This window comes from Capronia epimyces (genome assembly GCF_000585565.1).
Source record: "Capronia epimyces CBS 606.96 chromosome Unknown aczIQ-supercont1.6, whole genome shotgun sequence".
NCBI classification, from domain to species: Eukaryota; Fungi; Ascomycota; class Eurotiomycetes; order Chaetothyriales; family Herpotrichiellaceae; genus Capronia; species Capronia epimyces.
The window spans coordinates 2,053,368-2,078,804 of NW_006912909.1; the positions used below are offsets into that span (position 1 = coordinate 2,053,368).

The 25,437-nt window shown below is 54.1% G+C and overlaps 9 protein-coding genes across 9 annotated transcripts; 5 read left to right on the forward strand and 4 right to left on the reverse strand.

The window, feature by feature from the left end:
* Positions 1-651: 651 nt before the first annotated feature.
* On the forward strand, positions 652-2,373 carry A1O3_07628 (uncharacterized protein; the record flags this gene model as incomplete). Its single annotated transcript, XM_007737736.1, has 1 exon — positions 652-2,373. The coding sequence occupies one exon, from the start codon at positions 652-654 to the stop codon at positions 2,371-2,373; it is 1,722 nt and encodes a 573-aa protein (XP_007735926.1).
* A 437-nt stretch (positions 2,374-2,810) lies between these two features.
* Positions 2,811-4,361, reverse strand: A1O3_07629 (uncharacterized protein; the record flags this gene model as incomplete). Its single annotated transcript, XM_007737737.1, has 1 exon — positions 2,811-4,361. One exon carries the CDS (start codon positions 4,359-4,361, stop codon positions 2,811-2,813), a length of 1,551 nt encoding a protein of 516 aa, XP_007735927.1.
* Positions 4,362-4,642: 281 nt separating this feature from the next.
* Positions 4,643-5,890, forward strand: A1O3_07630 (uncharacterized protein; the record flags this gene model as incomplete). Its single annotated transcript, XM_007737738.1, has 1 exon — positions 4,643-5,890. The coding sequence occupies one exon, from the start codon at positions 4,643-4,645 to the stop codon at positions 5,888-5,890; it is 1,248 nt and encodes a 415-aa protein (XP_007735928.1).
* A 1,216-nt stretch (positions 5,891-7,106) lies between these two features.
* A1O3_07631 (uncharacterized protein) lies at positions 7,107-8,273 on the forward strand (the record flags this gene model as incomplete). Its single annotated transcript, XM_007737739.1, has 1 exon — positions 7,107-8,273. One exon carries the CDS (start codon positions 7,107-7,109, stop codon positions 8,271-8,273), a length of 1,167 nt encoding a protein of 388 aa, XP_007735929.1.
* A 346-nt stretch (positions 8,274-8,619) lies between these two features.
* A1O3_07632 (uncharacterized protein) lies at positions 8,620-9,864 on the reverse strand (the record flags this gene model as incomplete). The annotated part of the gene is made up of 1 exon (XM_007737740.1): positions 8,620-9,864. The coding sequence occupies one exon, from the start codon at positions 9,862-9,864 to the stop codon at positions 8,620-8,622; it is 1,245 nt and encodes a 414-aa protein (XP_007735930.1).
* A 479-nt stretch (positions 9,865-10,343) lies between these two features.
* On the forward strand, positions 10,344-11,210 carry A1O3_07633 (uncharacterized protein; the record flags this gene model as incomplete). The annotated part of the gene is made up of 1 exon (XM_007737741.1): positions 10,344-11,210. The coding sequence occupies one exon, from the start codon at positions 10,344-10,346 to the stop codon at positions 11,208-11,210; it is 867 nt and encodes a 288-aa protein (XP_007735931.1).
* A 400-nt stretch (positions 11,211-11,610) lies between these two features.
* Positions 11,611-12,236, forward strand: A1O3_07634 (uncharacterized protein; the record flags this gene model as incomplete). The annotated part of the gene is made up of 2 exons (XM_007737742.1): positions 11,611-11,982; positions 12,087-12,236. 2 exons carry the CDS (start codon positions 11,611-11,613, stop codon positions 12,234-12,236), a joined length of 522 nt encoding a protein of 173 aa, XP_007735932.1.
* Positions 12,237-12,826: 590 nt separating this feature from the next.
* A1O3_07635 (uncharacterized protein) lies at positions 12,827-14,751 on the reverse strand (the record flags this gene model as incomplete). Its single annotated transcript, XM_007737743.1, has 2 exons — positions 12,827-13,480; positions 13,537-14,751. The coding sequence occupies 2 exons, from the start codon at positions 14,749-14,751 to the stop codon at positions 12,827-12,829; spliced, it is 1,869 nt and encodes a 622-aa protein (XP_007735933.1).
* A 6,170-nt stretch (positions 14,752-20,921) lies between these two features.
* Positions 20,922-24,372, reverse strand: A1O3_07636 (uncharacterized protein; the record flags this gene model as incomplete). The annotated part of the gene is made up of 4 exons (XM_007737744.1): positions 20,922-22,215; positions 22,266-24,079; positions 24,129-24,262; positions 24,309-24,372. 4 exons carry the CDS (start codon positions 24,370-24,372, stop codon positions 20,922-20,924), a joined length of 3,306 nt encoding a protein of 1,101 aa, XP_007735934.1.
* Positions 24,373-25,437: the final 1,065 nt, after the last annotated feature.

Sequence of the window (25,437 nt, forward strand, 5' to 3'; positions counted from 1 at the left end):
TTCTCTTGTCTGTGGCCCACTTTCATAAGACTACTCGTCTTCTAGGGGGGCGCTTTGAGCAGGCATCATCCTGGGTAGAGGCAAATTCATGGCATGTAGGGTCCCCCGCCGATGAGAGTAATCAATGAATGGCGAGTGTATAGCTGTTGCCGAAAGGACAGTAGGATTACGAAGCCGGAGTGCGAGGCGTCTGAGCTGGATCCCGGGTCAGATCATGCACTCGACAAGCTGACCAAGCGGAAGGAGCAGTATTGGTGGCATTAGGGCTCGGAGGGAGCCTGAGAATGTGATGAGAAGGGGGAATCTGGGAATGAGCTGAGATTGTCAGATGCGCAGCGCGCAGGTGCAGCGTAGGTACTCGTACTCTGTACTCCGTGGAGGCAACGTCATTACATCCAAGCTGCGGCTGCGCCTTCAACAATAATCTGTCTGTCAGTATCGCCCATCAACACCATACGGATACTAGATCCTCACTGGCCATCGCCAACATCAAAGACCCAAACCCCCGCCAGGCGCTTTGCGCAGCCTTCCCAATACACCATCTGCCATCTGCCATCTGCTTACCATCCGGTAGACTGGTCCCATTCTTCTCCCTCGCTGTGCGGTCTCAGCTGTCTAGACAATGATCGCGGAGGCCCATCCCCAACCATAATGACGCGCCGCAAGCGCACACCTTCACCCTCTCCCTCCTCTCCACCGAAACGCGTGGCATTTGAGATCCCTAGCTCACTTCAGCAGTTCTCTAACATTTCGCGCTCGCTTGCAGTCAGCAGGGACTCGTCCGGGCCTGCACCATCTGGACAGTCCATCACAAACTCCCACCCCCAGCCTCGTCCGGGTTCTCGGTCCTCCTCGCACTCTGCCGTGTCGTTGTCTACTGGGCCCAACATTGTGGAAAATGCAGCATCCCAATTCCCGTCGCAAAAACAGTTCTCTACAGAGGGACAGGCATGGCATCAGCCCATGCCATGGAACAACATCCATGTGGCAGCATCAGAGCAGGTGGACGAGCGCGGGAAACGCTCGACTCCTGCGGGTGGCCCTCCACCATTTACTGCCTCGCAAACCAGACCGGCTGCTGCACCTTCTTCTACAAGCCCCCAAGAGCGACGGCAAAATTTTCCAATAGGCCCCCCTGATACAGCGAAAGAACCCATTCTCAAACCCGGTGAAACGCCTACTTTGACGACTCATCCAACCCTTATAGCATCACTTATTGCAAAAAAGAGAGCTGAAAACGAGGCGAAAGGGATGCGACAAAGATGGGCGAGGAGGCAGGCGGAGTATCGAATGTCAAGATCTCCAGCAAGCCAATTGGGGACCGAAATGAACACAGAAGCTGGTCCCAATGAAGGCCAAAAGCCTCACCCTCGAGCTCTCTCTAACCCTAAGCCTGCCATGCACGTGCCACCTCCCAGAGAAGCATATGCTGCCATGCTTTCTAGGCTCGAGATTCGGACACCGACGGCAGAAGCTGTATCTACACCTGCTACGGATCCATCCACTAAGAGCACAGAGACGCCAAAAGCACTACCAGTAGGCGAGGATGATTCTTTATTTGGATCTCCTTTCTCTTCCCCTATGACGGAATTTCTGGAAAGAGCAACGGATGATGCGGGCTTGAAGGATGGAATTGAACCAAGTACCGGTGTACCTACGAGATTGTCTGCCACTCAAACTTCTGTCCCGCGAAATTCGGATGCAGCGAGACCCGGTGTATCACAGACCAGCGAGACAAACAAGCCACCCAAAGTTGTTACAGTTCCTCCGCTCTTCTCGGATCACCGACATGCCACTCCACTAACAGCACAAAACCAAACATACCTTGGCGGCCTAGGAGCGAATGCCACCATGCCTCAAAACCAACCCGCTAGTATGCACAGACAGTATCAAACGAACTCGTCGATCCACCCCCAGTCTTCTGCGCCTCGACAAGCGTCCTTCGTGTCTACGCTTCCCGCGGCATCCCATCCGCCTTCGATGCCACATCGGCATCCATACTTTCAGCAAACTCCTTCTCCTAGCGGATACTATAAGGTTGATTTTCGAACTTCTCACGCTGCAAGTTCAGGCTTGGGCCCAATGCATACAAGCTTTACTCCCTTGCTCTACCCCAAATCTCCTGCGCAAGGAGATACGGAAGATCCAAATCCAAATTATCAAATGGTGATCTTGCCAATGTATTCGATGGCACAACAACTACAGGGCCAGGCCACCGAGTACGGCACTGCTGCTGGCCTCGCTGCGACCCCACAGCAGGCGAAGCTGCAGTCATCCGGTCCAAACTCCAATACTGCTGCGGACATGGTTGCGGGGATCAGCACAAGATTCAAAACCACAACTAAGGATGATTTCGTTATGCTGAGGCGATGACAATGGCTGGACCATGTCGCGGACACAACATTAACTGATGGGACGTGAGGAAGAATTTCCTGAACGGAAAGGACCTCTGAGGAGCCGAACCAGTGAAATCGGAGTTCGGAATCAATGTGAATGACTTGGGATGACCATACAGTGATAATATACGGGATTACGACGGATCTTCGAATCGAATTCAAAAGCCTCGAATCGACTGGCTTCATTTCATCTTGTATATCGGGCTGGTTGCGAAGATTGTCCCCATTGAACTGAAATAGAGAACTTGTAAAGCTTTGTGAATCTCTGGTGTGCGGCGTACTGTGCAGGATCTTGAGATACTTTCTTCTGTTAGATGCGTTGAGTAGAAGCCTCGATCGCCGAGATACAAGCGGGCTTCCGGGCGTTGATTGAGCATCTGTTTAGTCACGGGAAAAGTATCTTCTCTTGTGGTGTCAAGAGAACCCCATCGGCCGCTTCGCCAATCCCTCCACCAAGTCGGCCACGAGATGACGCTTGCGTTTCCTCCTGTTTTCAGCATCGTCGGCCGCCTCGCCAGGGCGTAGTATTGCAGATCCGTCTCCGTCTCCTCTAGGCGTTGCGGCATGACCCTTGTCATCATCGTCTTCCTCGACAGCATTTCGGGGCTGTGGCACCCAAGCGCAAATCTTCCCGTCTCCGTGCGCGGTGTACATTTCTATCCCATGGCCAAGAAGGGCATTGGTGCGCCAGACCATGGCATTGATGCGGCCGCCGCTCGTCAACCTCGCCACGCCACCGCCAGTGCTGGTCCCGCTGGCCTTGCCGCGTTTTTTGGCCGCCTGCACTTCTGCAACCTTAATGCCTTCGGTGCGCAAGATTCTGATCAAGTGGCCCTCACGCAGATGGTGCTGGAAAATGCCGCCGCGGCCCTCGTCATTTGGCCAGAACAGCGACTCTTGACCAGGGGCATGGGTTCCGAGCGGCGAAATCAGCGGTGTGAGTTCGCCCTGTCTCTCATTCCGGATGCGTGGGCCAAAGTGAACGAGTTCATTGCGGCCCGTAGCCGTGTCCCAGACCCGGATGCGCTGGTCATGGCCCGCAGTAACCAGGCGATCGCCATGAGGCGTCCATTGCACGCTTGTCACGGCGCCGTTGTGCGCTACGGCATTGAAGTCGAGCAGCTCGGAGCGCGCGCCTAGCCCCGTTGAGGGCTGGTCACCCACGACCCCAACAGCGTCGTCTAGGTCTAGCGAGGCGAAGGCCGCGTTCGCCCGGCGGATGTCATAGAACAGCACGCGGCCATCGGCAGAGCCGGAGGCCAGAATGTATGACGTCTTCGGCGACCACGACAGCGTGTACACCGCGCCATTGGGTCCGGAGAGGGAATGCGTAGACAGACCAGAGCGAAGGTCAAGAAGACGCACGGACGGGTGTGCGGTCCCAACGGCTATCAATGGGGATGAGTCAGGAACCAGGGAGACGGAATGGGTGTAAGGTAGAAAGTCGAGATCGAAGGTGTGGACTGGTACCAGCGAAGTAGGTGCGATCGATGTGACCTTGAGAGACTTATCGTAGCTGGTGGTCAGCAGCGTCGACGGAACCGGGTCGAATGGATAGATGGAGACCGACGTCAGAGCGTGGCTATGCGACAACGGCGAGCTACGTGTTAGTGCTGCTGCTGGATGATATTCCCAAGACGAAGATGTGCCTGTTGCTGAGCCGTAGGGATCGTGGTGCTCCTCGAGATCCCAGAGCCGCACAGTGGAGTCTGCACCTCCAGAAAACAGATATCGACCTTCGTTGCGGTCGATGGCAAGACAGTTGACGCCTGCCTGGTGTGCGACCGCGGCAGACCGAGCCTGGTGATCACTGACATCGTTACTTGCGGCAGAATCCGACCTACTGTAGACGAAAGTGATGTCTTTCTGATGAGCAAGGCTGTTGATAAGGCTTTCGTCATGACTTTGGCGGAATGTTGCGGATGGCACCGTGCCTAGGCACTGACCCAGGCGGAGATGATTCATACATCAGTATTGGCGTAGTGGTCGCTCGACAGAGCACCGTGAGGAATATGAGCTGAGCGCACAGAGGGTGAGTTGCGAGGGAAGAAGGTTGGTGATCGCGGGGACGGGCGAGTTGATGGGTGCGCAGCTAATGCATCTGGGGATATAATGCTTTACAGGAGAGAAACTGCATGAATTGCTCCGCCGCACAGGCGATCTCCAAAGACGCATTTTTGCCGTCCATTCCCCAGAGCTGCTTTACATTTCTACCATTCCATCACTTGTCCTCCTCAAGGCAAGAAATGGTGCTAGAATTGCACATATGGGGCCCAGCATTTGACTTGCCCTCGATTGACGCTCAATGTCTGGCCGCTGTCTGCTACTTGCGAACATGCCTCCCCTCTGACGGCTGGTCACTGATTCCCTCGAGCGACCCGACCCGTACTCCTCTCGGCGAACTCCCTGCCCTGCGCGATGGGGGCACCTGGGTAGCTGGGTTCAACAATATAGTCGCATACTTGCGAGATATTTCGAATGGAGAGTGGGACCTCGACAAAGACCTCGACGAGAACCAACGAGCCGACCGAGCCGCCCTATCGTCCTTTCTCGACTCTCGTGGACAACCTCTTCTCGACTTGAGTCTGTATGTGAGCAGCGATAATTACCTGAATAGCACCAGGCAAGCTCTTGGCGCTATCTTATCGTGGCCCAGCAGCTGGACTATACCTCACCAACTACGCGCTAAAGCGAAGAAGCGGTCAGAACACTTGGGTCTGGGTAGCCTCGACGTGGACACTGCACAAGAGGACAAAGGCGAGGACGCAGTTTTGACCGCACACATTCCGAAGTCTCTCAGGAAACCCAAGCAAACCGTCAGCGGCTTGCTCGGGCGAAATGTGCAGAAAAACAAATTCCGATTGGATGGCATAACCTCTGATTTCTTCGAACCGTTGCTAGAGGCGCTGGAAGATGAGGACTGCTTCTTTGGAGAAGAGGATAGCAGTGCCGATTGTTTGGCAATCGCATATCTTGCTCTCATGCAAAATCCCGAATTGCCACAAGGGTGGCTAAAGGACACCTTGCGAAACAAGTACCCGAAAATGAACCACTGGAACCGGACACGTGTCGAGGAAGCGTTTGGACCATCCGTGGATGTTGACATGGTGCTGGGCAGGAAGGACGGTCTTACTTCAGAGAAACTGGTCCTACCATGGCGCATCCCTGAGAAAAGAACTTTGCCGCAAACCCTGCAGGCGGTCCTGGAGAGCTGCATCGAGCCTCTCCCTGTGTTAGGATCTTGGTATGCAATCTCTGATGTCGGCAGGGAGCAGTCTGGAAACATTGACCGATACCATACGAAACAAGTGAGACTAGCCCGCCTCCATCGACGACGAGAAATTTATTTTCAGGTTTTGGCATCCACCTGTGCTGTCACTGGTCTTGCGGGCTGGATGCTGTATAAGGGGATGCTAAAATTCCCGCATCGAGTGCTCGGAGCGCCTAAGTCACGCAGCTTCGGCCAAGCAGGGGCTCTCTTTGGGCTGATGTGAGTGAGTCAGAAAGGCAGCGAATTTCTGTGGCCCTGGGAGCCGATGAGTCTGACAACGACTACGACAAACCAGGATGTCAATCCTGGCCAGTTAAATGGCAAAATTTGCAAATGCGTCACGACAGGGATAGACTGTCCTTCTGGGGCCGGATCTACAAGGCGCTGAATTGAGGACCTTAACAATGCCAAGGAGACTACGGAGTACAGCCTTGCCAATTACTACTCCGAACAGCGGCTTGAGGCACCCGGTCGATCACCACAGGCTGCTTCTATACTTGTCAGCTCGTGACTGGTGCTCATCACGTTGCTACCAGTAGTTTAAATTAGATTTGATGGTACCATTAAGGATGCCACGGATGATGGTCGCCACGCTTTTGAAGCATGTACAGGTATTTTCTACTACGGGACTAATGTGGTATGTCATCATGTGTAAGCATAGGTACCTATCTGTAGGTAGGTATGGACTACTCTGTACAAAGTATGATACCTTAACGTACGGTTACTATGTATGTACCTTTTAGGTACCTAAGGTAAAGGTAGAGTACCTAGTAGCCTTCAAGACGCTGGATAATTCTCGGACGCGTTAGGTAATCAAGTAGCTATGGGGAATGACGTGGAACCCATCCAGTCAAAGGCTTTGCGTACCTGGACCCGCACCCCCCTGCCGCTACCCACCAATAGAAGGTTGATGATTTGCACCGTAGTGTCGAGCCTTGTCCATCGAGTTGTCTCTTATTGGCCGCTAGGACTCGATTGACTCCCAGCAGCTTAAGGTCCTCAATTTATTCTGATGTCCGAGTTCCCGAAGACGACGATGGAACAGGGCTGCAACACCAGCGAGTTCTTAGTCGCAACTACTGACACGACTGCCGCCTTTCTGTCCGCTCCTCCTCCAGGAGCCCTCTCGCGGGCGGAGAGTTCTTGGAAGGTGACAAGCACCGTCTTTTTTTGTATACCATTCTTCTCTTCCACTCCCACTCACAGGATAGCTCGACTTAAAAACTGCGATCCCAAACCGCTCTGGCGAGCTGGAAGCCAGTTTGAACTGCACTGGTAAGATCCTCGGTCCCAACTTTTTCTCAGCACGGCTTTCTAACATAATGCCAGGCTCGTGCCTCTACCGATCTGTAATGTATACGACGTCCGTCCAAACTAAGAGCCACGAACGAACGTCTCCGGTCTGCCGGTAACCGTGACCCCTCCGGCCGAGTCACACGATGGCCAGCATCGAGTCATTCGCCCGTCTCGTCCTTCGGGAAGAAGATAGCGAAGCTACTTCAGTGTGTGATACTGGCAATGCATACGATGGTCGCTTAGGCCTGCGGGTAGCTGCGCTTTTCATAATATGGGTTACATCTTCTATTGGCGGAGCTTTCCCCATATTCGCCCATCGAAACCGCGGACTGAAGGTACCAGATTGGGTCTTCTTTGTCTGCAAATACTTTGGATCCGGCGTCATTGTCGGAACCGCGTTCATACACTTGCTGGGGCCTGCCGAAGAAGCATTAAAAAATCCATGCCTGACGGGGCCCATCACCGATTACTCTTGGGTGGAGGGGATCATTCTCATGACCATCTTTATCCTGTTCTTCATCGAGTTGATGGTGATGCGGTATGGAGATTTCGGTGCAGGACACAGTCACGGTCACGAGGGAGAGGGAGAGGGACATAGCCATACACACGATCCGGAGCATGACCAACCCGTGAACACCGAGCTGAACAACACCATGGACCTGGCGCCTTATAAAGACAACGCGTCATCCACGACCCAGCCAGAAAGCATCAGACACGCTCCATCTCACAGTATCCAGCTTCCGGGAGAAGATCACCTAGGGCACTCTCAAGAACACAACGAAATTGAAGAAGCAGCCGACGCTTTCAGTTTTGAGGACTACAAGGCTCAGATGACGGCGATTTTCATCCTAGAGTTCGGCATCATATTCCACAGCATTTTCATTGGTCTCACTCTGGCGGTTGCCGGAGACGAGTTCGACACACTCTTCGTTGTCTTAATCTTCCATCAGACTTTCGAGGGTCTCGGTCTGGGCTCCCGACTGGCAGTGGTCCCATGGCCCCAGAGCCGGAGATGGACCCCTTATGTCCTAGCTTTGGCCTATGGGATCAGCACACCTGTCGCAATTGCCATTGGATTGGGTGTGCGAAGGTCTTATCCTCCCGGATCCAAGACCACTCTCATCGTCAATGGCGTTTTCGATTCCATTTCAGCGGGCATTCTGGTCTACACGGGGTTGGTGGAGTTGATGGCGCATGAGTTTATGTTCAGCAGGTCAATGCAGAAGGCGAGAATCCAGACTCTCCTCGCGGCATTCGGGACAATGTGCTTAGGTTCGGGGTTGATGGCTTTGCTCGGAAAATGGGCTTAGTGGGCTAAGCGGTGGATGGAATCACTTTGTCGATACATTGAGCGAATGGAATATTCGAGATCGTCGACGGACTGTGCATTACCGAACGGATGACAGGACACTTAGAACATTCGCCGCTGCCCACGGACGAGGAGACTCGCCCTCCCTCCTGCTTTGACGTTTGATGCCCTTGTGATTACCAGTCACAAGAACGAAGAGTACGTACATATATATTAGATATACATGGTTTAACGAGACACCCTCACACAAGATGTCTTGGATGTGGTCGAGACCAGTCTGCGATAGACGTGGCCCAGGTACACTAGGTAGTAGTCGCGAATAGTCGAGCTAGTTCGAGGCCCACCAATCAGCTTTCCGACGCCGCTGCTTCGCGGTCCAGGATCCCAAAGAGACGAGTATTGTCTATCGCGCACAGCCGCGCTTGTTGGTATTTACAGCCCTGTCGGGCGGCGGCGGTAGCGGTAGAGGTAGAGGTAGCGGTGGAGGCAGTGTTAGAGGTAGAGGTAGCGGTAATGGTAGACTTGGAGGCAGTGAAAAGAGAGGAGGGGGGTTTCGAAGCCCATTTCAAGCCGGAAACTGCTGGGGGGTGTTTTGCTGCTATATGCGTGACGTGAGGGTTGAAATTGGTGGTATGATGAGGGTTCCGATTTGGATTTGGATTCGGATCAAGATTGTGATTGTGGTTGTGATTGTGTTTGCGATTGTGGTTATGGTTGCGATTGCTCGTGTCCACCCCTTCGGTGTCGACTGGCCACGGCTCAACGACACCCACACACCCTAGTTCCGGCAGGATGTCGGCTTCAATGGCCTCGATGGCCCTGAGATCTGCGTCGGTAGCGCCGAGGCCGCGCATGCTGGCGATGATCAAGGCCGCTTGTGCGCACGACGTGCTGTTGGGGTGGTTTAGGTCGAGCGTGAGGGGAGGGAAGAGGTCAGTTCCGGGGTCGGCGTTAGGGTGATTGTGGTCGTGGGTGTTGTCGTTGTCGTCGTCCTCATGGCGGTAATGGTAATGGCCATGGTCGTCACGGTCATGGTGGTGGGAAGTGCAGGGGCCGTCGGAGCAATCAACCCCCTCCTCCTCGTCGGTTTCCATCTCGTCAGTTTCAGCTTCAGCTCCGGCGTCAGCGCCAGCACCAATGGACGATGGCAGACCAGGATGCGAGTACATCGGTGACGGTATCGACGTCGATGATGGTCCATGCTGGTTTTGAGTCGGTGATGGTCCATGCTGGTCTTGAGTCGGCGACGGAGACGGGTACCCCTTCCGCGAGACTTGCAGCGCAGGCTTCCTCGGCCGTGGCACACCGTCTGTGGATGGGTATGGTGTTGGTGTTGGCGTTGACGTTGACATTGCGGCCAGTAGCCCTTCCAGCGCGGCACACCTCTCCCTGAGGGCGCGCACCTCGTCTCTCAACGCGTGGTTCTGCTCGGCTACCAGCCGCGCCGCGGTTTGAACCTGCTCTGTGGCTCGGACGCCGTGGGCCTCGTAGTCGCGAAGCCGCCGCTCGAGTTCGCCGACGTAGGTTTTTCGACGCGCACGAGCGGCGCGCTGGTTCAGTGTGTTGCGGCTGGGCGCCGCCGAGGGAGCCATGGAGACCAAATGGGTCATGTCAAGTGTGCGCTGAAGCGAAGCGCATAAAAAAGTACGGAGTACTCGGCAGGCGATGGTGATGCCGACGGTTGTGGCTGACTGATGGCTGAGGCTGCTGATGGCGGAGCAGTGAGAGGAGCGCAACTTGGAGAGAAGAGGAAGTTTTATTTGACGCGCGTGATTGGCTATACAGTGTGTCACTTGGCGCATCTCATTGGTCGGTACTCGAGGCTGACATGTGATTTGATATTGCTTGCCTCGCGATGAGGATGACGATGGAGACGAGGCCGCTGGGTCAGCTTGTATATGATATTAAGATATGTATATATATCTAGCAATACTATAAGAAAAACCTACGCCATCTCCATCACCAACAGCAGCCCGTGTCTCTACCGCCACCATCACCACCACTGACTACAACCACCACCACTCCATCACCGATAGCAGCCCGTGTCTCTACCACCACCACCACCACCACCATGGATGCATCGGCAATCTATCAGGCAGTGGATGCGACGTATTCGTCCATCGCATCCCAAGCCCAAGCCCGATCAAACCAACCACCAACCGCTCAACCCCAGTATGTCCAGATTGCCCGTTCGTTTGGCTACTCCGCCAACGACCTTGCACTGCTTCCGACCGGAGCCAATTTCGGTCTCTCATGCGGCAACCCGCTGGCGACGGCGCACCTCCAGCCCTCGGAGACGATGGTCGACCTCGGCTCTGGCGGCGGGCTCGACTGTCTAATCGCCGCCAGGCAGATGCTCCAAGCCGACGCGGCGCCCACGGGAAAAGTGGTGGGCGTCGACCGGAGCGAGAGCATGATCGGGCTGGCTCGGCAGAACCTCCAGCGGGCAGATCTACCCGCCGGTCTTGTCGAATTCATCCACGCTCCCATCAGCGAGATCCCGCTCGAAACCGCCAGCGTCGATGTGGTGGTCAGCAACTGCGTCATCAATCTGGTGCCGGACCAGGACAAGCCTCGCGTCTTTCGCGAGATCTATCGCCTGCTGAAGCCTGGAGGAAGGGTGGCGATCAGCGACCTGCTCGCGAAGAAGCCCATGCCCGACCATATCCGCCAGGACGCCGCGTTGCTGGTGGGCTGCGTCGCCGGGGCCAGTCTCGTGCAGGACTATCGACGGTGGATAGCGGATGCCGGGTTCCACGACGACGGGATGGCGGTCGTCGACACCGGGAAAGACTTGAATGTTTACCATGGCCAAGATGGCCCAAGTCCAAGTCCATGTTGTAAGTCTGGAGTCGCCGAAGAAGGCACCGGGCGTGGCGGTTCTTCGGTCGATTTCAATGCCTGGGTTGCTTCGTACCAGATCTACGCTGTCAAATGAGACGTTGCAAGGGTCGGATGCTGAGTAGGAGACGGTCTCCACAGGGGCTGAGAGTTGACAGTCAGTATTTTTTGGGGACGGGTTACACTGTATAGATACAGAGTCAATCATTACTCGAAAGGCTCGAGTCGATCTTGGAATGATATCGCCCAGATCGAGCAGAGCATCCCGCCGCTTTAACACACTGGAACCAGAAACATCTGTCCCTCGGGAGTGCACTTGGACACTAGACAGTAGACAGTAGACATGGTGATTAGTGAACATGAACACTGCCTAGTCCTAGCCAGCCCAGAGCTCTCTTGACAAGGTATTGAGTACAGAGTACAGTGTACTGTAGCACAGCCATAGTCGTCCTCAAACCGTCTCAGCAAGACAGCCGGTCTGGTAGATATTGCCGGAAATGCCCCTTTACGACGTCGAGTATGTCACGCCGCTCAGCCCGGACCAACAGGCTGCGCTGGCCGGCGCCTTGACCGACCTGCACTGCACGCGCTTCCGCACGCCCAGGTTCTTCCTGAACGTGCGCTACGCCGACGTGCGCCACCAAGTCGTCTTCCGCGCCGGCCGCAGAGTCCACTACAACCGGATCATCCTGCGCACGCGGGCCAGCGACAGCGACAGGCGGCCCAAGCATGTCTACGACGAGCACTGCCGCGACATCATCGACGTCTGGGCATCTCTGGTCGGCACCGGCCCTGAGCGTGGCCTCCGCACCGTCTGGGTCTTGGGCGCGCTGACCACCGCGGTGGAATGTGGCATTGCGAGACCGAATGTAAGTCAGCCCAAGAAGGGCAAAATCACCCTCGCATCGCATCGCATCCCATTGCATTGCATTAGCTGGTCTCTGCGAGATTGATAATGATTGATGATTCGCAGGTCGGGGATGAGGAACAATGGCTCGAGGCAAACATGGACCACTTCCGAAAACTGGCGGCGTCAGGAGATGCGGATTTTGTAGAATTGGTTCGAGAAATCGACGGCGACGCAGAAAAGATCCAAGGGTCTCAACTAGCATTGTCACGCTGAGTGTCGCAGGGCAGGCCAGGACAAGACACATCTGCCCCTGAGTAGAAAACTTGATTCCCGTTCTCTCGTTCTCTCTCGTTCTCTCTCGCTCTCTCCCTCTCTTCCCTCTCCCCCTATCAAACAGCTAAATAGAGGCCCAGGCAGAGGTGCAGTTGCGCACTCGCTTTTTTTCTCAGTTCCCAGGCATTGGCCCCTCTTCTTTTTTCTTTTTCACACTCTCACTCCCATGCCATTTACCCAAGTCCCCTTTCCGCTCGCCACCACCCGTCAGATCAATAGAATCCATCGTTCTTTACTTATGATAAGAAAAAGAAGAACTGAAGAGAGTCTCGGCCAGCCAAGCTCCGCTTTCATCGTTGCTATTTCATCACCCCCGGGCACCACACCTCACGGCGACCAAAGTCTGTCGAGACAGACTGGTCTCGACCTCCTCCAAATTGTTGCTTCGGTATTCGTCATTCTGTATTTCTTCACGTCGTAGCCTCATGCCGTCGTACAAACATGAAAGCATCCCGTCAACGCGGATGCGTGTGGGTGTGCGTGCGCAGCAGTCAGTCACAACAGCTGTAAACAAATGTACGCCTGGTTTATCAATAGCCCCTTCCATGCATCCCACCGGGAATTGCACCCTGTGGAGACATGATCCCGGCCATAGGCAGTCCCTGACCTGGCTGTTGTTGTTGCGTTGCCGCCGTGGGGCTGAAAGGGCCCATCTGAGGCCGATGGAACATGTTGATCAGCCGACGGCCCACGTTAGGTTCAATCTCTGTCCCATCCCGGGCAATCTTGACCTCCCGGTTGGAGTTCCATGAATTCCTCAAGCCTCTAGTCCGGTAGAAAGGCAGGTGATCCGTCGACATCCACTTGATCTTGAACGGCTTGCCGAAAGTTTGTGGTGTGGCTGGGCTGGTAGACTCGTAGCCTTCTCCCGACACGTTGCCGCCATCCTCGTCCGCATGTTGTTCCTCTTTTTCTTTGTCCTTGTCTTTGTTTTCCACGTCCGCCTCCCAGAAGATGGTGCCACGAGCAGAGTCGTCGATGATGCGTCCTCTGGGGGCAGTGCTTGTCTCTGGAGTCACTATCGTCAAGGGCAGATCCGAAGGGCTGGGCACAGGAGCTTCCACCCGCGGTTTATAATCAAGTTGAGCGGCGAGTTCGGCGTCAATCGCCGACTCCATCCTGGCATAGCCAAAATACTCGCCAGATTTGTTTGCCGAAAATATCAGGTACACGTTCTCAGCTGTCTGCTCATCGGTCAGAGAGAGTGGCACAAACACCGGGGGGAAGATTGAAAACTCACTTGGTACGCAGAATTGAGTGCCGCTTCGTTGTGAGCCTGAGTGGCCCAGATGCCACTGGTGACGCTGTGTTCCAGATCCTCGACAGTCAGACTTTTCACCACAAAGAACTTGTCCTTGACCTTTTCCAAGGATTTTGGCTCGGCGGTGACTGCGTCTGTGCCATCGACGGCCACCGCCTGTTCTTCTGGAACCTCATCGGGCTGTTTTGCTCCTTGTGTAGCATCGGCGACCGCTTCCACGACTGGCTGCGGTGCGTTCGCTGTGGACGAGCTCCCACGACGCAATCTGCAGACCAGCCTGACCCCGTGAAAACGAGAGTCGTGGAAGCGTGTCATGGCAGCCGCACAACTGGCCTCGGTCTTGTAATTGACAAAAGCGCAGTTGCTTTTGGAGATCAAAAACACGCTCTCAATGTCGTCTGTCGCCTCCTTTGAAAAGTGATCCTTCAGTTCAATTATGTTGGTTGACGGGGGAAGATTGCCCACCCAGAGGGCGTGGCCGGACTGTCGCGGCTTTCTTGGAGGACCTCTGAGGACGGATGCTTGTAGGGACGAGTTCGAGCTGGTTCTCCTCACGGCTGCTCTACTTAGTTCGGTCCAGGCTACAACGTCAGGAGATCTCGTACCTTGAGGACCCGGCTGCTGATAAACATGTTGCCCTTGTTGTGGTCCTGGATGCGCCAGAATACCATCCACGCGCAATTGTGGCAAGGGATACCCGGCTGCCATTCGGGGAGGGTAAGTACCAGTGTAGGACGTCCCGGTATGTGACTGACCAAATTGCGGCTGGTGCTGCTGTCGATGCTGGGTTGTGGCACCGGGATTGTGAAGCATAGGCTGTTGTAACATGTACGTTTGATTTTGGAACGCCTGCGGGCCTCCAGGGCCCGCCTGGCCGCCTATGAACTGTGGAAATGCTCCCTGTGGCTGTCGTGCCCGAGGGCCTTGTGCGTATTGCGGCGGGTACTGTTGAGCAAAAGCTTGAGCATAATTACTGGCAGTCTGACCGGCAAACTGCGCGCCTTGGGGATATTGATACATCATGGACTGATTAGCTAGGCCAGGGGTGGGAAACTGTTGAGGGAACGATGGTGGTGGGAATTGGCGCATTTGATATTCTGGCAACGCGGCGGCCATGTTCAACATGTCGAGCGGTCCTGCAGTAGGAAAATTTCCCATGCTGATGTGCTGTCGAGGGTAGGGTTCGAACTCCATATTGGGCGTCGAATGCTGTCGAGATGGTTCTGTCACAGTCAGATTTGGTTCTGTTTCCGGGGCCCGGACCGAGGACACACCTCTCAAGCTCTCCTCATCCTCGTGCGATGTAGGATGTGGTAGTAACGGTGGCTCATCACCCATACCTAAACCTTCTATTATAACAGGAAGCGTATAATAGTGCTGCACCCAGATGACAGCCATCAGTCAGCCCATGTTGCGCGAGAACAAGACAAAAAGTCCAGACAGAATCAATACCTCAAATAGATACAGCTCAGCTCAGCAGAGAGGACGATCGTGTTCCAACCGAGAAGAGGCTGAGCATGCGGATCACCCCTATCCGAGTGAGCTTGTTGACTCTGGGGAGGATGTCGAGGGGAGTCGTATCGGTCGAACTCTTCTGATCGAGATGGGAAATGAAACAACCAGGTCGGCGCCAAATTTGGAAATGAACGTGGATGGCCAGGGTCCTTCTGTGTTTCACAGGGCTTGATGAGGAAGGGCCTTCTCTGTGACAGTGTCGAAGGCGAGGTTGAAGAACGATTGGTTTAAAGTCGGTGTGCAAAAGGAACAAGACTTAATAACGGTCTTCGCATCCAACCGTGTCTCAGAGCCGGCATGACCGGGGTGGGAATCAACGACTGGCGGCGATAGCGACGCACATTATACTAGAGGCTGTGGGACACAGCAAGTAAAATTCGACAACTGCGCCAGGGTCCGCTGGAAGCCAGTGGCCAAAATAATAGAGCACGTATGATTGGGACTAGCCGGCACAGGTCCCTTGCCGCGGGTCGAGATGGTCAGGATCGAGGAAGAAGACCAAACGGCTCGGGGAAGCGAAGGTACTCAGGGTAGCAGAGGACAAAGCCGGAAGGTTGACGGTCTAACAAGATATCGGTACCACATCTCAATAGTAGCGTGCCAGGAGCCGGGTTTTTCCAAGCCCAACAGGCCATGGCGGCGCCTCAGGTGGCTCGTGGGAAAACGGTGCCGGTCAGCAGCGCCATTGGACGGACCTTTGATGCGATGTTCAGGGCCGGAATTGGATAAGCGTGGAGATCAGGGAGACGGCGGCCACCGGGGCATCAAACTAATAGGTCGGATGAAGAGGTAATCTGGACCCGGTGTTCTGTTTCTCGCGAACCCAAATGTGGCATTGTGGCTGAGAGGGATCTGTCCGATGGCTGACCAAATGACCGGGCTTTCACAGGACGAGACCTTTCATACAGGCACGAGAAAGGCAACAGTTGTTGCTCATCACCGTCGAACTCTGTGGAAATTTGGCCGGTGGGTCCCTCAAAAAGGAGTGGCTACGTGCACACTCCTCTTCGGAAAGTTGGGGACGGGTCGAGCTCGAACACAGGCTCCCTCCCGGCTTCGAGAAGGTAGTGTCTCTGGGGACGGCTCACGTCCAACGGGTGTGGACTTCCTCGAACGAGGGTGAAGAGAGGAACATCCGTCGCGGATTGTCCGCCAGTGGATCCGCTGCGCCACGACTTCAGTGTGGCGACATTATTCGGCCAGGGTCGTCCCATCTTCATGCGTCGTCTAATAAGTTGCTTTTCGGGGCTGCGCTGCCAATTCGCCCAGCTGGTAGCAGGCTTGACCATGGCTTAGTGTGGTTAAGGGGACAATGCAGTCCTGCCGCAACTTCTCCACTCCTGCCGCAACGAGATATCATGTTGAAGTCAGGCTTGCGTAACTTGGGCACAGGGCTGGCCAACTGTCAGGTCCACATTGAGACGACCTTGCAAGTAAAGAGAGCCCGAGTAAAGCATAGGACCCATTCATCTGCCAATCTATGTCCTCGAAATCGAGGCATCCAACGGCGGGCTCCTGCGGGACGACGATATGCTCGGCTGTCCTCCGTAAGTGGTGGACGAGGGAGGCAAAATGAAGTCTGAGGTTCTGGACTCTGCTGATCTTTATACTGCCATGGTTAGGCTGAGGCGTTTGTGGCCACTGGCCAGGGATGCCCAAGCCACAGGCCCCACGTCGCCCAAGGTTCAGCTCTTCACAGGTTGGCTTCTGCGGCGTTCTGGATCACTCAAGAGTCCGTCGGCTACGACAGTCAACATATGTGTCGTCATCCGGCTCTACCACTCCGAAGCAATGTCAAGGTTGTGCATTCGTGTCGCTTGTCGGCACAGCCCTGCTGAAGACACCAAACTAAGCCTGGGATTCGCTACCGTCGCGATCATCCAGTTGCCGAACGCTAGTGCCTGTCCCAAATACGAGCTGCTCAGCCCGTAAGATACTCCGGAGCGACAGGCAACGACGTCGACAATTCTAGTTGTCGATCATTGTGAAACATAGACGTTCCAACCCTGGATGTCTGCAGTGGTACTATGTAGCAGGATATATACGGAGGACTCGCCTCACAATGAGGCGACTTGATTGGCATGAACATTGCCGTTTGTGCTTTTGATCTATCCCATCGAGGCAGGGGGGTTCCTGAGACACTGTGTCAGAAGTCGCCCAACAATGTCAAAAGAACAATATCAAAAGAACCGTGGCGACAGGATGGGCGGGTGTCCAAGACCGCAGAACCTGTAAACTAGGACGGGGTGGATGCCATATGTTGTGGTAAACTATGCAAGCGACGCACTCGCGTTCGACAGACAATCGACGGTCAAGCTGTACGGAGTACTCTGTATCTTCGGCAAGCCAGGTAGGTGGCAAAACCTGTGTAGACACATATCAGTCAGCCAATAGCAGAATACATCAGATCCAAGAGACTGAGAGGGACCGAGATAGGATGAGATAGAACCCAATCCAGAAAGTGGCTTGACCTCGACTGTGGCTGAGCAGTCCTGGAATCTCCAGAAAATTCTTTGCTATCGTGGGGCCGGGGGCTCGATGGCAGATTGTGAGGGCACAAAGATGCAAATTCTGCGAATCTCCATCACCAGGGGAAATCCCTGATCGGGCTTAGCGCGGTAGCCCGGAAAAACATTTCCCCAGGTCCGCCTTGCGTCATAGGGCTTGGCGCCCCGCCGGTCCTTGTTCCAACCTCACCTCATCTGATATGCTTGAGCCACGGTCGTCTTTTGCACATCTTTGCCTCATCCTTTGCTCATCTTGTCGTTGCCTCCTCGTCGATCTTGTCGTCGGTCCAAACACGTCCCGGCGATCCCTGCAAGTGTGTCTCTAAAGATGCAGATGCCACCTAGGTGCCACCCAAAATTAGAACCGTTACCTCATTGCGCTCAAGCCACCCAGTCCACCCAACTGCACAGCCGAGCGAATGTACTGTAGATCTCGACACGCTGAGACAGGTTGTCCTATCTCGGGACTGGAAGGCCCCAGTTGGCTTCCGGTTGGGGTTGCCGACCTTGACGAGGTATGCATCAAGTTTGTGCAGCTGCCACCTCATGGCTTTCAAGCCCAATGGACCTCACAAAACTGCGCTAATGGTTCTAGGCGTAGCCACACTCTCCCAACGGTCCTTTTCACGCTTGGAGAATTTTTCTTGGGTGGCTCTGTCTGTTCCCGTGATCCCTAATGTCAACCTCAAGTCAATCCGATCTCACTAGCCAGGGCGCAGGGCTGCATGCAGCACTCGATCCGAAGCCGCTTAACCGGGGCGACCGAACAAGCCACCTTACGAGAGCTCTTAGAGACGTGATCATCCCGCACTTTGTCAGCCCGCATTATTCCTCTCGTAAACAAGCGTACATTTGGACGGTCCCTCCGAGATGCCATGGAGTCTGAACAGAGGAAGCTCGCCACAGAAGTCTCCCGGGTCCTACATTCCGAGGAGGATCAGGCCATCCTGGAACAAGACCCAGCGCGGGTCGGAGCGACACATGTCAGACGTTTCCTGTGTTGACATATGTCTCATTCGCCCTTCGTCTACACATGGGTTGATCCGACGCCTGGAACAGGCGATGGTGGCAATACTGGTGAACGCTGTGATTGCTCACGAAATACTCTTTGCGAGCTATACGCTGCATCCCTAAGCTAGCCCGCCTCGCTGGGTACGTGGTCCAGGAGCCGCCCGCCAGGTATTCTCTCTGATCGGGCGCTTGAGACAAAGCACATATCCCACTCTATGCGTGAGAAGCATACGCTAACATGCTCCTGTAAACGCTCCTGACCAGCCTGGTCTACTCACGATCCAGTAATATGCTCGAACGATACCGCCAGTTTCTCGAGTCTGGCGAGTCCGAGAAATAAGAGTCCACCGGCGTCAAGTCGTTATGCGGCCATTCTCCAAGCGAACACATTCTGGATACGCCGTACTGAGGCTCTTGCTATCTGATTCAACAACGGTCTCGCCTTGTCTTGTCGTGGGTCTCTGATCTAGTTTCAATCAGCACATCTCTCGCATGCACGACGTGAGCTTAGGCAGGGGTGTCCATAGCCTCAGAGACATGCTCTGCAATCTGATTGATCTGAACCTGAGTCCTGCTGTCACATCTCAATGCACTAACATGAGCAAGGACATGTCGAGGGCTCCACCGCAGAGTGTTCACATCTAATCGCCTCTTTCTCTAATCATCCCACTTCCAAATTCATCGGCTGCTCTTCAACAGGCCAATCATAGGTCCAAGTCTTCATCTGATACGGGATACTCCCCATGCTACCTCTTGCAGGACTATGCAGGTCCATGCAGGTCCACACGGTAGGTTGTCCAAATGGAAGCTTGCATCTTGAATTGGACCTGAGAAAGGGGCGAACCGGCGTCTTATCGTTCTGCACTCACATGGACGCCGACTGTGGTGTGGGCGCTTCTGCACGCGAGCCCCATGTTCATCTATCACAGGACCCCAAGCACTCCTTGGCCCTACTCCACTTCCCAGAATTCTTTGTACCATCTGTCGTCTCCCACTGGTTTCTCTATTAGCACCATTCCCATCAGCTTCGGTTCTCCCTGGCGTTGGACGGCATTTCAAGTCGGCCTGTCGCCAGCCGCTGAATTGCAATGCTCCATTCTGCCAGTGTTCTTCCCGCCGAACGATTGAAGGCTTACATGCGATCTGTATTGCGACATTATTTGCGAGTTCTACATGGGTCACTAAGTCGTCGTCATGAGCAAGCCAAATCATCAAAGCACACGTGTCCTACATGGGAGACCTCTATTGTCCAAGCTATTCCTTTCCTTTCCACCGCCCCGCCGCCGCCTCAGTACTAGCACTGATGCCCTTATCGCCGTTTGTAGCAGGGTGTATCACAGACACTACACAATCGCCCTGATGCTTCCCTTTGTCTTGCCGTGACGTACGTGTCACGAGGTGGTCACACGACCCAGCGCCCTGTCTGACGGTCGGCACGCGTTGAAGATCCCACAAAAATGCAGAGCCGCGCCAAGTTGGGGAAGCAGATGAAAACCAAGCCATACCGAGGCGCAAGAGGGATGAGTTTGAGAACCCCCAAAGCAAACCAGCGGCTAGAGCGCAGAGGGCAGATGTGCGCGAGTGTCGCTGGAAACTGAAGAAAGCTCAGGATACACAAGTAGCGCAGCAAGCTGTTGCCAATGGTTTTGCAGGAAGGGGAGAAGACGAAAATGGCACAAGAGCAAATGCAGGCGGAAGATGAACGTGGTCAGCCTTTACTTTCATCTCGGTTTCTTCCTATTCTTGGCCTGCTCGAAGCTCTCATTATTGGGATACTGGCGTCCACACCCTGCTCAGGGGCCGTGCTCATATACTGTCTATACCATCCTACCATCCCCAACGTGTCAATCTACGGGAGGCAGGACACGACAGATAAGAGTATCTTTATTACGGTGGTGCACTTATACGTGGGAACATGGCACGTAGCCTCTTCAGAATAACAGTGTGGTATTAGTTTCGTGTCATTACTTGACTGCCGGTGCTGGACAATGGACAACTCAATGCGGAGTAGAAATAACACGCAGCGCGCTCATGCTCCTTTATCCAAGCGTCTCCAACCACCAGGCTGGTCTGGCTTCCTTCCAAATGCCCTTCACTTTCCAATCGAGACTGTCGTTCCACACTCGTGCACAGGCGGGATAGCCTCCCTCGCCTTTCATTTTCCAAGTGCCATATCTTGTACACCAGGACCGACATCGCATTCGTCATCATCATAAGCCTTCATCACTTGCTAGGTATACAAGCCTGAAACCTGAAGCATCAGTCACTGCTCAGGGAATTACATAGTATGGGTGCTGCAATGTCGACTTGAACCATATTTTTATAACGGCACTATCGTTCACCGAGTCCTGTGACTTTCCCGGCAAATCTTGCACCGGCACTACCTCTTTTCTGCAATTTTGTGGTACTGTCAAATGAGGAGAACGGTGGCGCTCTGGACATGGCGGGAAGAGGACCTAACGTGTCACCTTGACGGGATTGACTGTTGATAGCTCGAGAGGTTCGTTGCTCTATGTAGAGCTGTGCAGCTGGCGACAAAGGTATGGCTGGCGGCTCCGTGGGGATTTCTGCCCCGTTCTGAACCAACAGCTCGGCCATTGGGAACGCTTTTAGTGCTGGCGCGGGTGTGGCCGAGTGAGAAGACGTTGGCCGAGCAGGGTCAGCGGCTGCGAGAGCGAGAAACACCGCATGGGTATTTCTTGACCGGTCATGAGCGTTGACATTCGCCCGCTGAGCGAGGCCTACCAAGACCCCCTGAATATCGTGTTTCTTAATCGATGTCAATAAGGTGTCATCCGCAGTCCCGTGCTGGGACACAGGCGCAACGAAAGCCCTCTCCACGTATTTGGCCGTGATGAATTTAAGCCGCTGATCCCTCGTGGCGTTAGGACCAGGCTTGATGGATTGATCCAACAAGGATTCCCAGACCATGTTGCTGATTCGATTGCCGAGCAGCATCAAGAGCTCGACAATATCGATCGTGAAAGAAGTAACATCCAGAGTTAGTGACCGAATTTTGGATACATGGGTTCCCAGAGAACGATGAATGCCTCCACATTCGATACACAAGATGATGCCCAGGTTCAGAGAAACCCAATCGACCTTGGAAGTAGAACCGCAATCGGCACATTGCTGATTCCCATGATCATTGTTCCGGAGCTGGTCCAGCAGCTTGGAGGGAGTTTCTTCGTAACTGCTGCTGCTCGTCCGGATATAGGTGGGCCTGGAACCGACCGTTGTCCGCCTTGATACGCCGATGACATCGGTCCGCTGGGAGTAACCGTGTGGGCCGGACTGTGATGAACTCTTCCCAGTCAACATGGCTCCATATTCGCGTCCATTCGTTTCTTTCTGAGGCTGTTGAGCGGTGTGAGGCCCAGTCTCAAACGCACTTTGAAGAGCGTTGTTGATGGAAGTGATCCAGTTGTTCATCTCATCCTCGGTTGTGGCCTGGTAGACGCGCTTGTACTGGGGAGTTATGACCTCGAAACAAAATCTTCGTTCTGCGTCTCTTGCCACTCGCACCGAAGCCATTCGTAGATCAATAGGATCCCGATGTAGGTCCAATTTATCTTTCCAATTGCTGTATTCTGAAAGTTTGCCTTGGTCAAGCACAATCCAAAACCTGCAGTCTTCGGTCAGCAGCTACAAAGTTATGAAAGCGGAATTGCGTACTTGTGCCAGGCCTGCTTGTTGATACCCTTCGGGTCTAAGTGCGAACCCGGCCTGCTCAATGCCCATAATAATCCTTCTTTGCGGTGTGGCCCGACAGCTGATTTGTCAGCGATCGATACGGAGCTCTCGTCAAGGTCACGAATGCCCTTGAATTTGTTCGGGGTTGGCACTATTGAAGAAGCGCCGGGTGACGTCGACAGATTGGTGATCGGAACGCCTTGCAAGGCTGAGTTACTGGTTGGGGATAGTGTCTTGACCGCAGGGCGGCCAAATTGAGAGCCAGTACTGTCCGTCCTGCTCAGGTCAGTGTCCGAAGTATACCCTGTGTGGCCGTTCTGGACTGGTAAGTGGCTGGAAGCGCTTATCGAAGGCTGCAGAGGCTCGGGCTCTGCCGGGATCGGGCCGTTCATTTCGAGATTTCTGCGCTTTTCTTCCCGCTCAGTCCTTTGCAGATTGTACTCTTTGTCCGTCTCAGAGACTTCTCTCACCAGGGCATCCAAGCGTGGCGTTAGGCTTTCCACCCTTTTCGCGGCGGCGAGGAATGATTTCGCCTGCCCGTCCGCATACTTGGTGAGCTGTGAGAGAAGTTCTTGTTCCTTGCGCCCGCCATGGAGGTCTTGCATGAATGTGGAGTAATCGAATCTCTTGAGTTCAAAGTTCCGCTTCTTCGTTTGATACTTTGAATCACTTTCCGCCCGTTTCTTGTCCTTCAGTGAATCTTGCCTTTGGCCGAGGTAACGACTCACGTAGGCGTAGTAGTCCCGGCTCTCGTCCTCAAAGTCCTTTTTCTTCGCCTCGGCTTGTTTTATGTCGAAGTTGTACAGTTTGGAGATGGGATCGATGATCTGTTTCTGTAAAAGTATACTGTTCTCTTTCTCATACTTCAAGATCCGTTGCGCAATATTCGTGAAATAGTGGTCGAGGGCGGGCTTGAAAGCTGTGGCGTTTGAGGCAGATGCTTCTTGAAGCGCGCTCAAGAAGGCCGACATGGCTTGGTTGCACTCGGCCTGTGCCTGCTGGGCAGCTTCTGCTTTCTTCAATACCTTCTTGATCTGGACTCGCATAGTACCGGTTTTCTGTTCCAATGATTTCATTGTGGCCCTGAATAGCGGACCGTCTTCAACCGCAGTCACGTCTCCTCCGGGTCGTTGACATTGGACATCGATCACAGAGGCTGCAGGTGCTATAGTCGAGGCACTAGAATTGAAGTCCGCAGATTGGACATTGGGGGAGGGCGGATTTGCATGATCGGACGGACCCTCCGAGTCACTCACTGCAGACTGGTAAGACTGAGAAGATGGCAACCGCAGCTTTTGGGGGGGGACCATCAGTTCAACGTTTGGAGACGCAAGTGGTGTCAAATCCGGCAGTGTAGCGTTGTTGACCCAGAAGGAAAAGGACGCCAGAGTGTTTAATCTGTGCGCTCTGGAGTCATACTCAAGGAAACTGCAAGAGTTGCGCCAGCCCCCGCCCCTGTCCTCGTAAGGCTTTGGAGGTTTCCAACGCCAGTTCCATTCGTAGGTGATGGAGGGATTTCCGTTTGTCCCGAAGTCGCCAATAAACTGTACATTTGAATTTTTGTGTAAATTAGGGTCTGCGTGGAATTCCCGTGTGATGAGCGTATCCAACTCTTTGCCGTTGGGGGCATATGCAAAAGTCAAGCCATTAACGGTGGTGTCGACAGCGGCAGTCGCAGTTGAGGGTGCGACAGGCAAGGGGGTAAGGTTCTGACGACTGACGAAGGTGAAGCGAAGGTCCAACTCATCCTCAAGATCCAGTCGTGGGAGAAACGCAAGGGCGGAGGAGTCAGGGTCCTAGTCAAGTAGTCAGTGAGGGCTCAGCTGCGGGTGTGAGATCTCGCACTTGAATGTAAGAGATTGGCCGATAGTCTGTCGCGTCTGGTTTCCCAACGAGACGTGATGCAGGGTATGCAGTTGGCGCGACACTGAGGAGGACTCTTCCGTGAGCGTTGCTGACGACAATGGAACTAATGAAGACTGGCTAGGTCAGCGATTGTTTGGGGACTGTCGAACAAACACATACACCTCGTTTGATCCTTCAAGTACAGAAGGGCACCATCGTCAAGCCTGCTACTGATATTGCCCATGACGGTAAGCCCGGGACCCAGGCCTGAAGATCCACATGCGCCAGGTTGGGCTTTATATTATTCAAGGCGCCTTCGTATGTAGAGCGAGAGGGGCGCCGGGCGAGGGGAGTGTTGATATTTTGGAGGGTGATGCAGGTATGGTTGATATTGAGAGTATGATGATTAACCTGACGGGTTATGTATGGTGTATGGAGAAGAATGGCTTGACTCGGACTCGGAGGGGTTGAGAGGACGTTGTTGTAGTTGGCATGTAGCAGGAACCATTCATTATGAGATGGTTCTGCTGCGCCTTCGACGTGAAACCGCGGCGGCTGTGGTCCGCCACTGGGCTTAAGGCGCAGTCTCCAGCGCGCTGACCCGATCCGGCACATGGTGACGCCGCCCTACTGCGCAGGCTGCGACAAACTTGCAGATTCACAGGACTGGACGCAATACGGATACAGCAACAGACCCTGCGAGTCGCTCAATCAGAGCCTACTTTGACGAGAGGATGGCGTGCAAAGCAATTCTGAAGCGAGGCTGAGGCTGAGGCTGAGTGAGGTTGGTTTAGGACAGAGGCAACAGTGGTAGATCACGATCATCATTCACGAGCAGGTTGGAGGCAAATGCGGCCGCTGTCTTTGTTAAATGCATGATGATATAATGCTACAATGTCTTTCCTCATGCTGTAAAGGGCTGGAGTATTCACTTCAGTCATATTCGCGAAGAAGCCTCTTCACATCTCCGCCATGTGCTCACGTAGATCTGGATTCCGTTCTGCTAAACCTCAGGAAGAAGGATGCGCGTCGCAAAGATTCCTCGAGCGAGCCGGAGCCAGGATATTGATAGCTATGGAGGCCTAAGGATAGTCTGCCTGAGTTGAATTGCTAGGCTGCCGTCTCGTCGTGGCTTGCATTGTTGAAACACAAAGTGCAAGCTGGAGGGCAACAAGCAACAAGTGCCCAGCCGCCAAGTCCCGCCATTTTAAGCTTAACGGGAAGAACGCCTGATACAACGCCACATTGACAGATTGTACCTGGGTATACGGAGTATACGTCGACTACTTCTCTTATATAAGGTACCTCG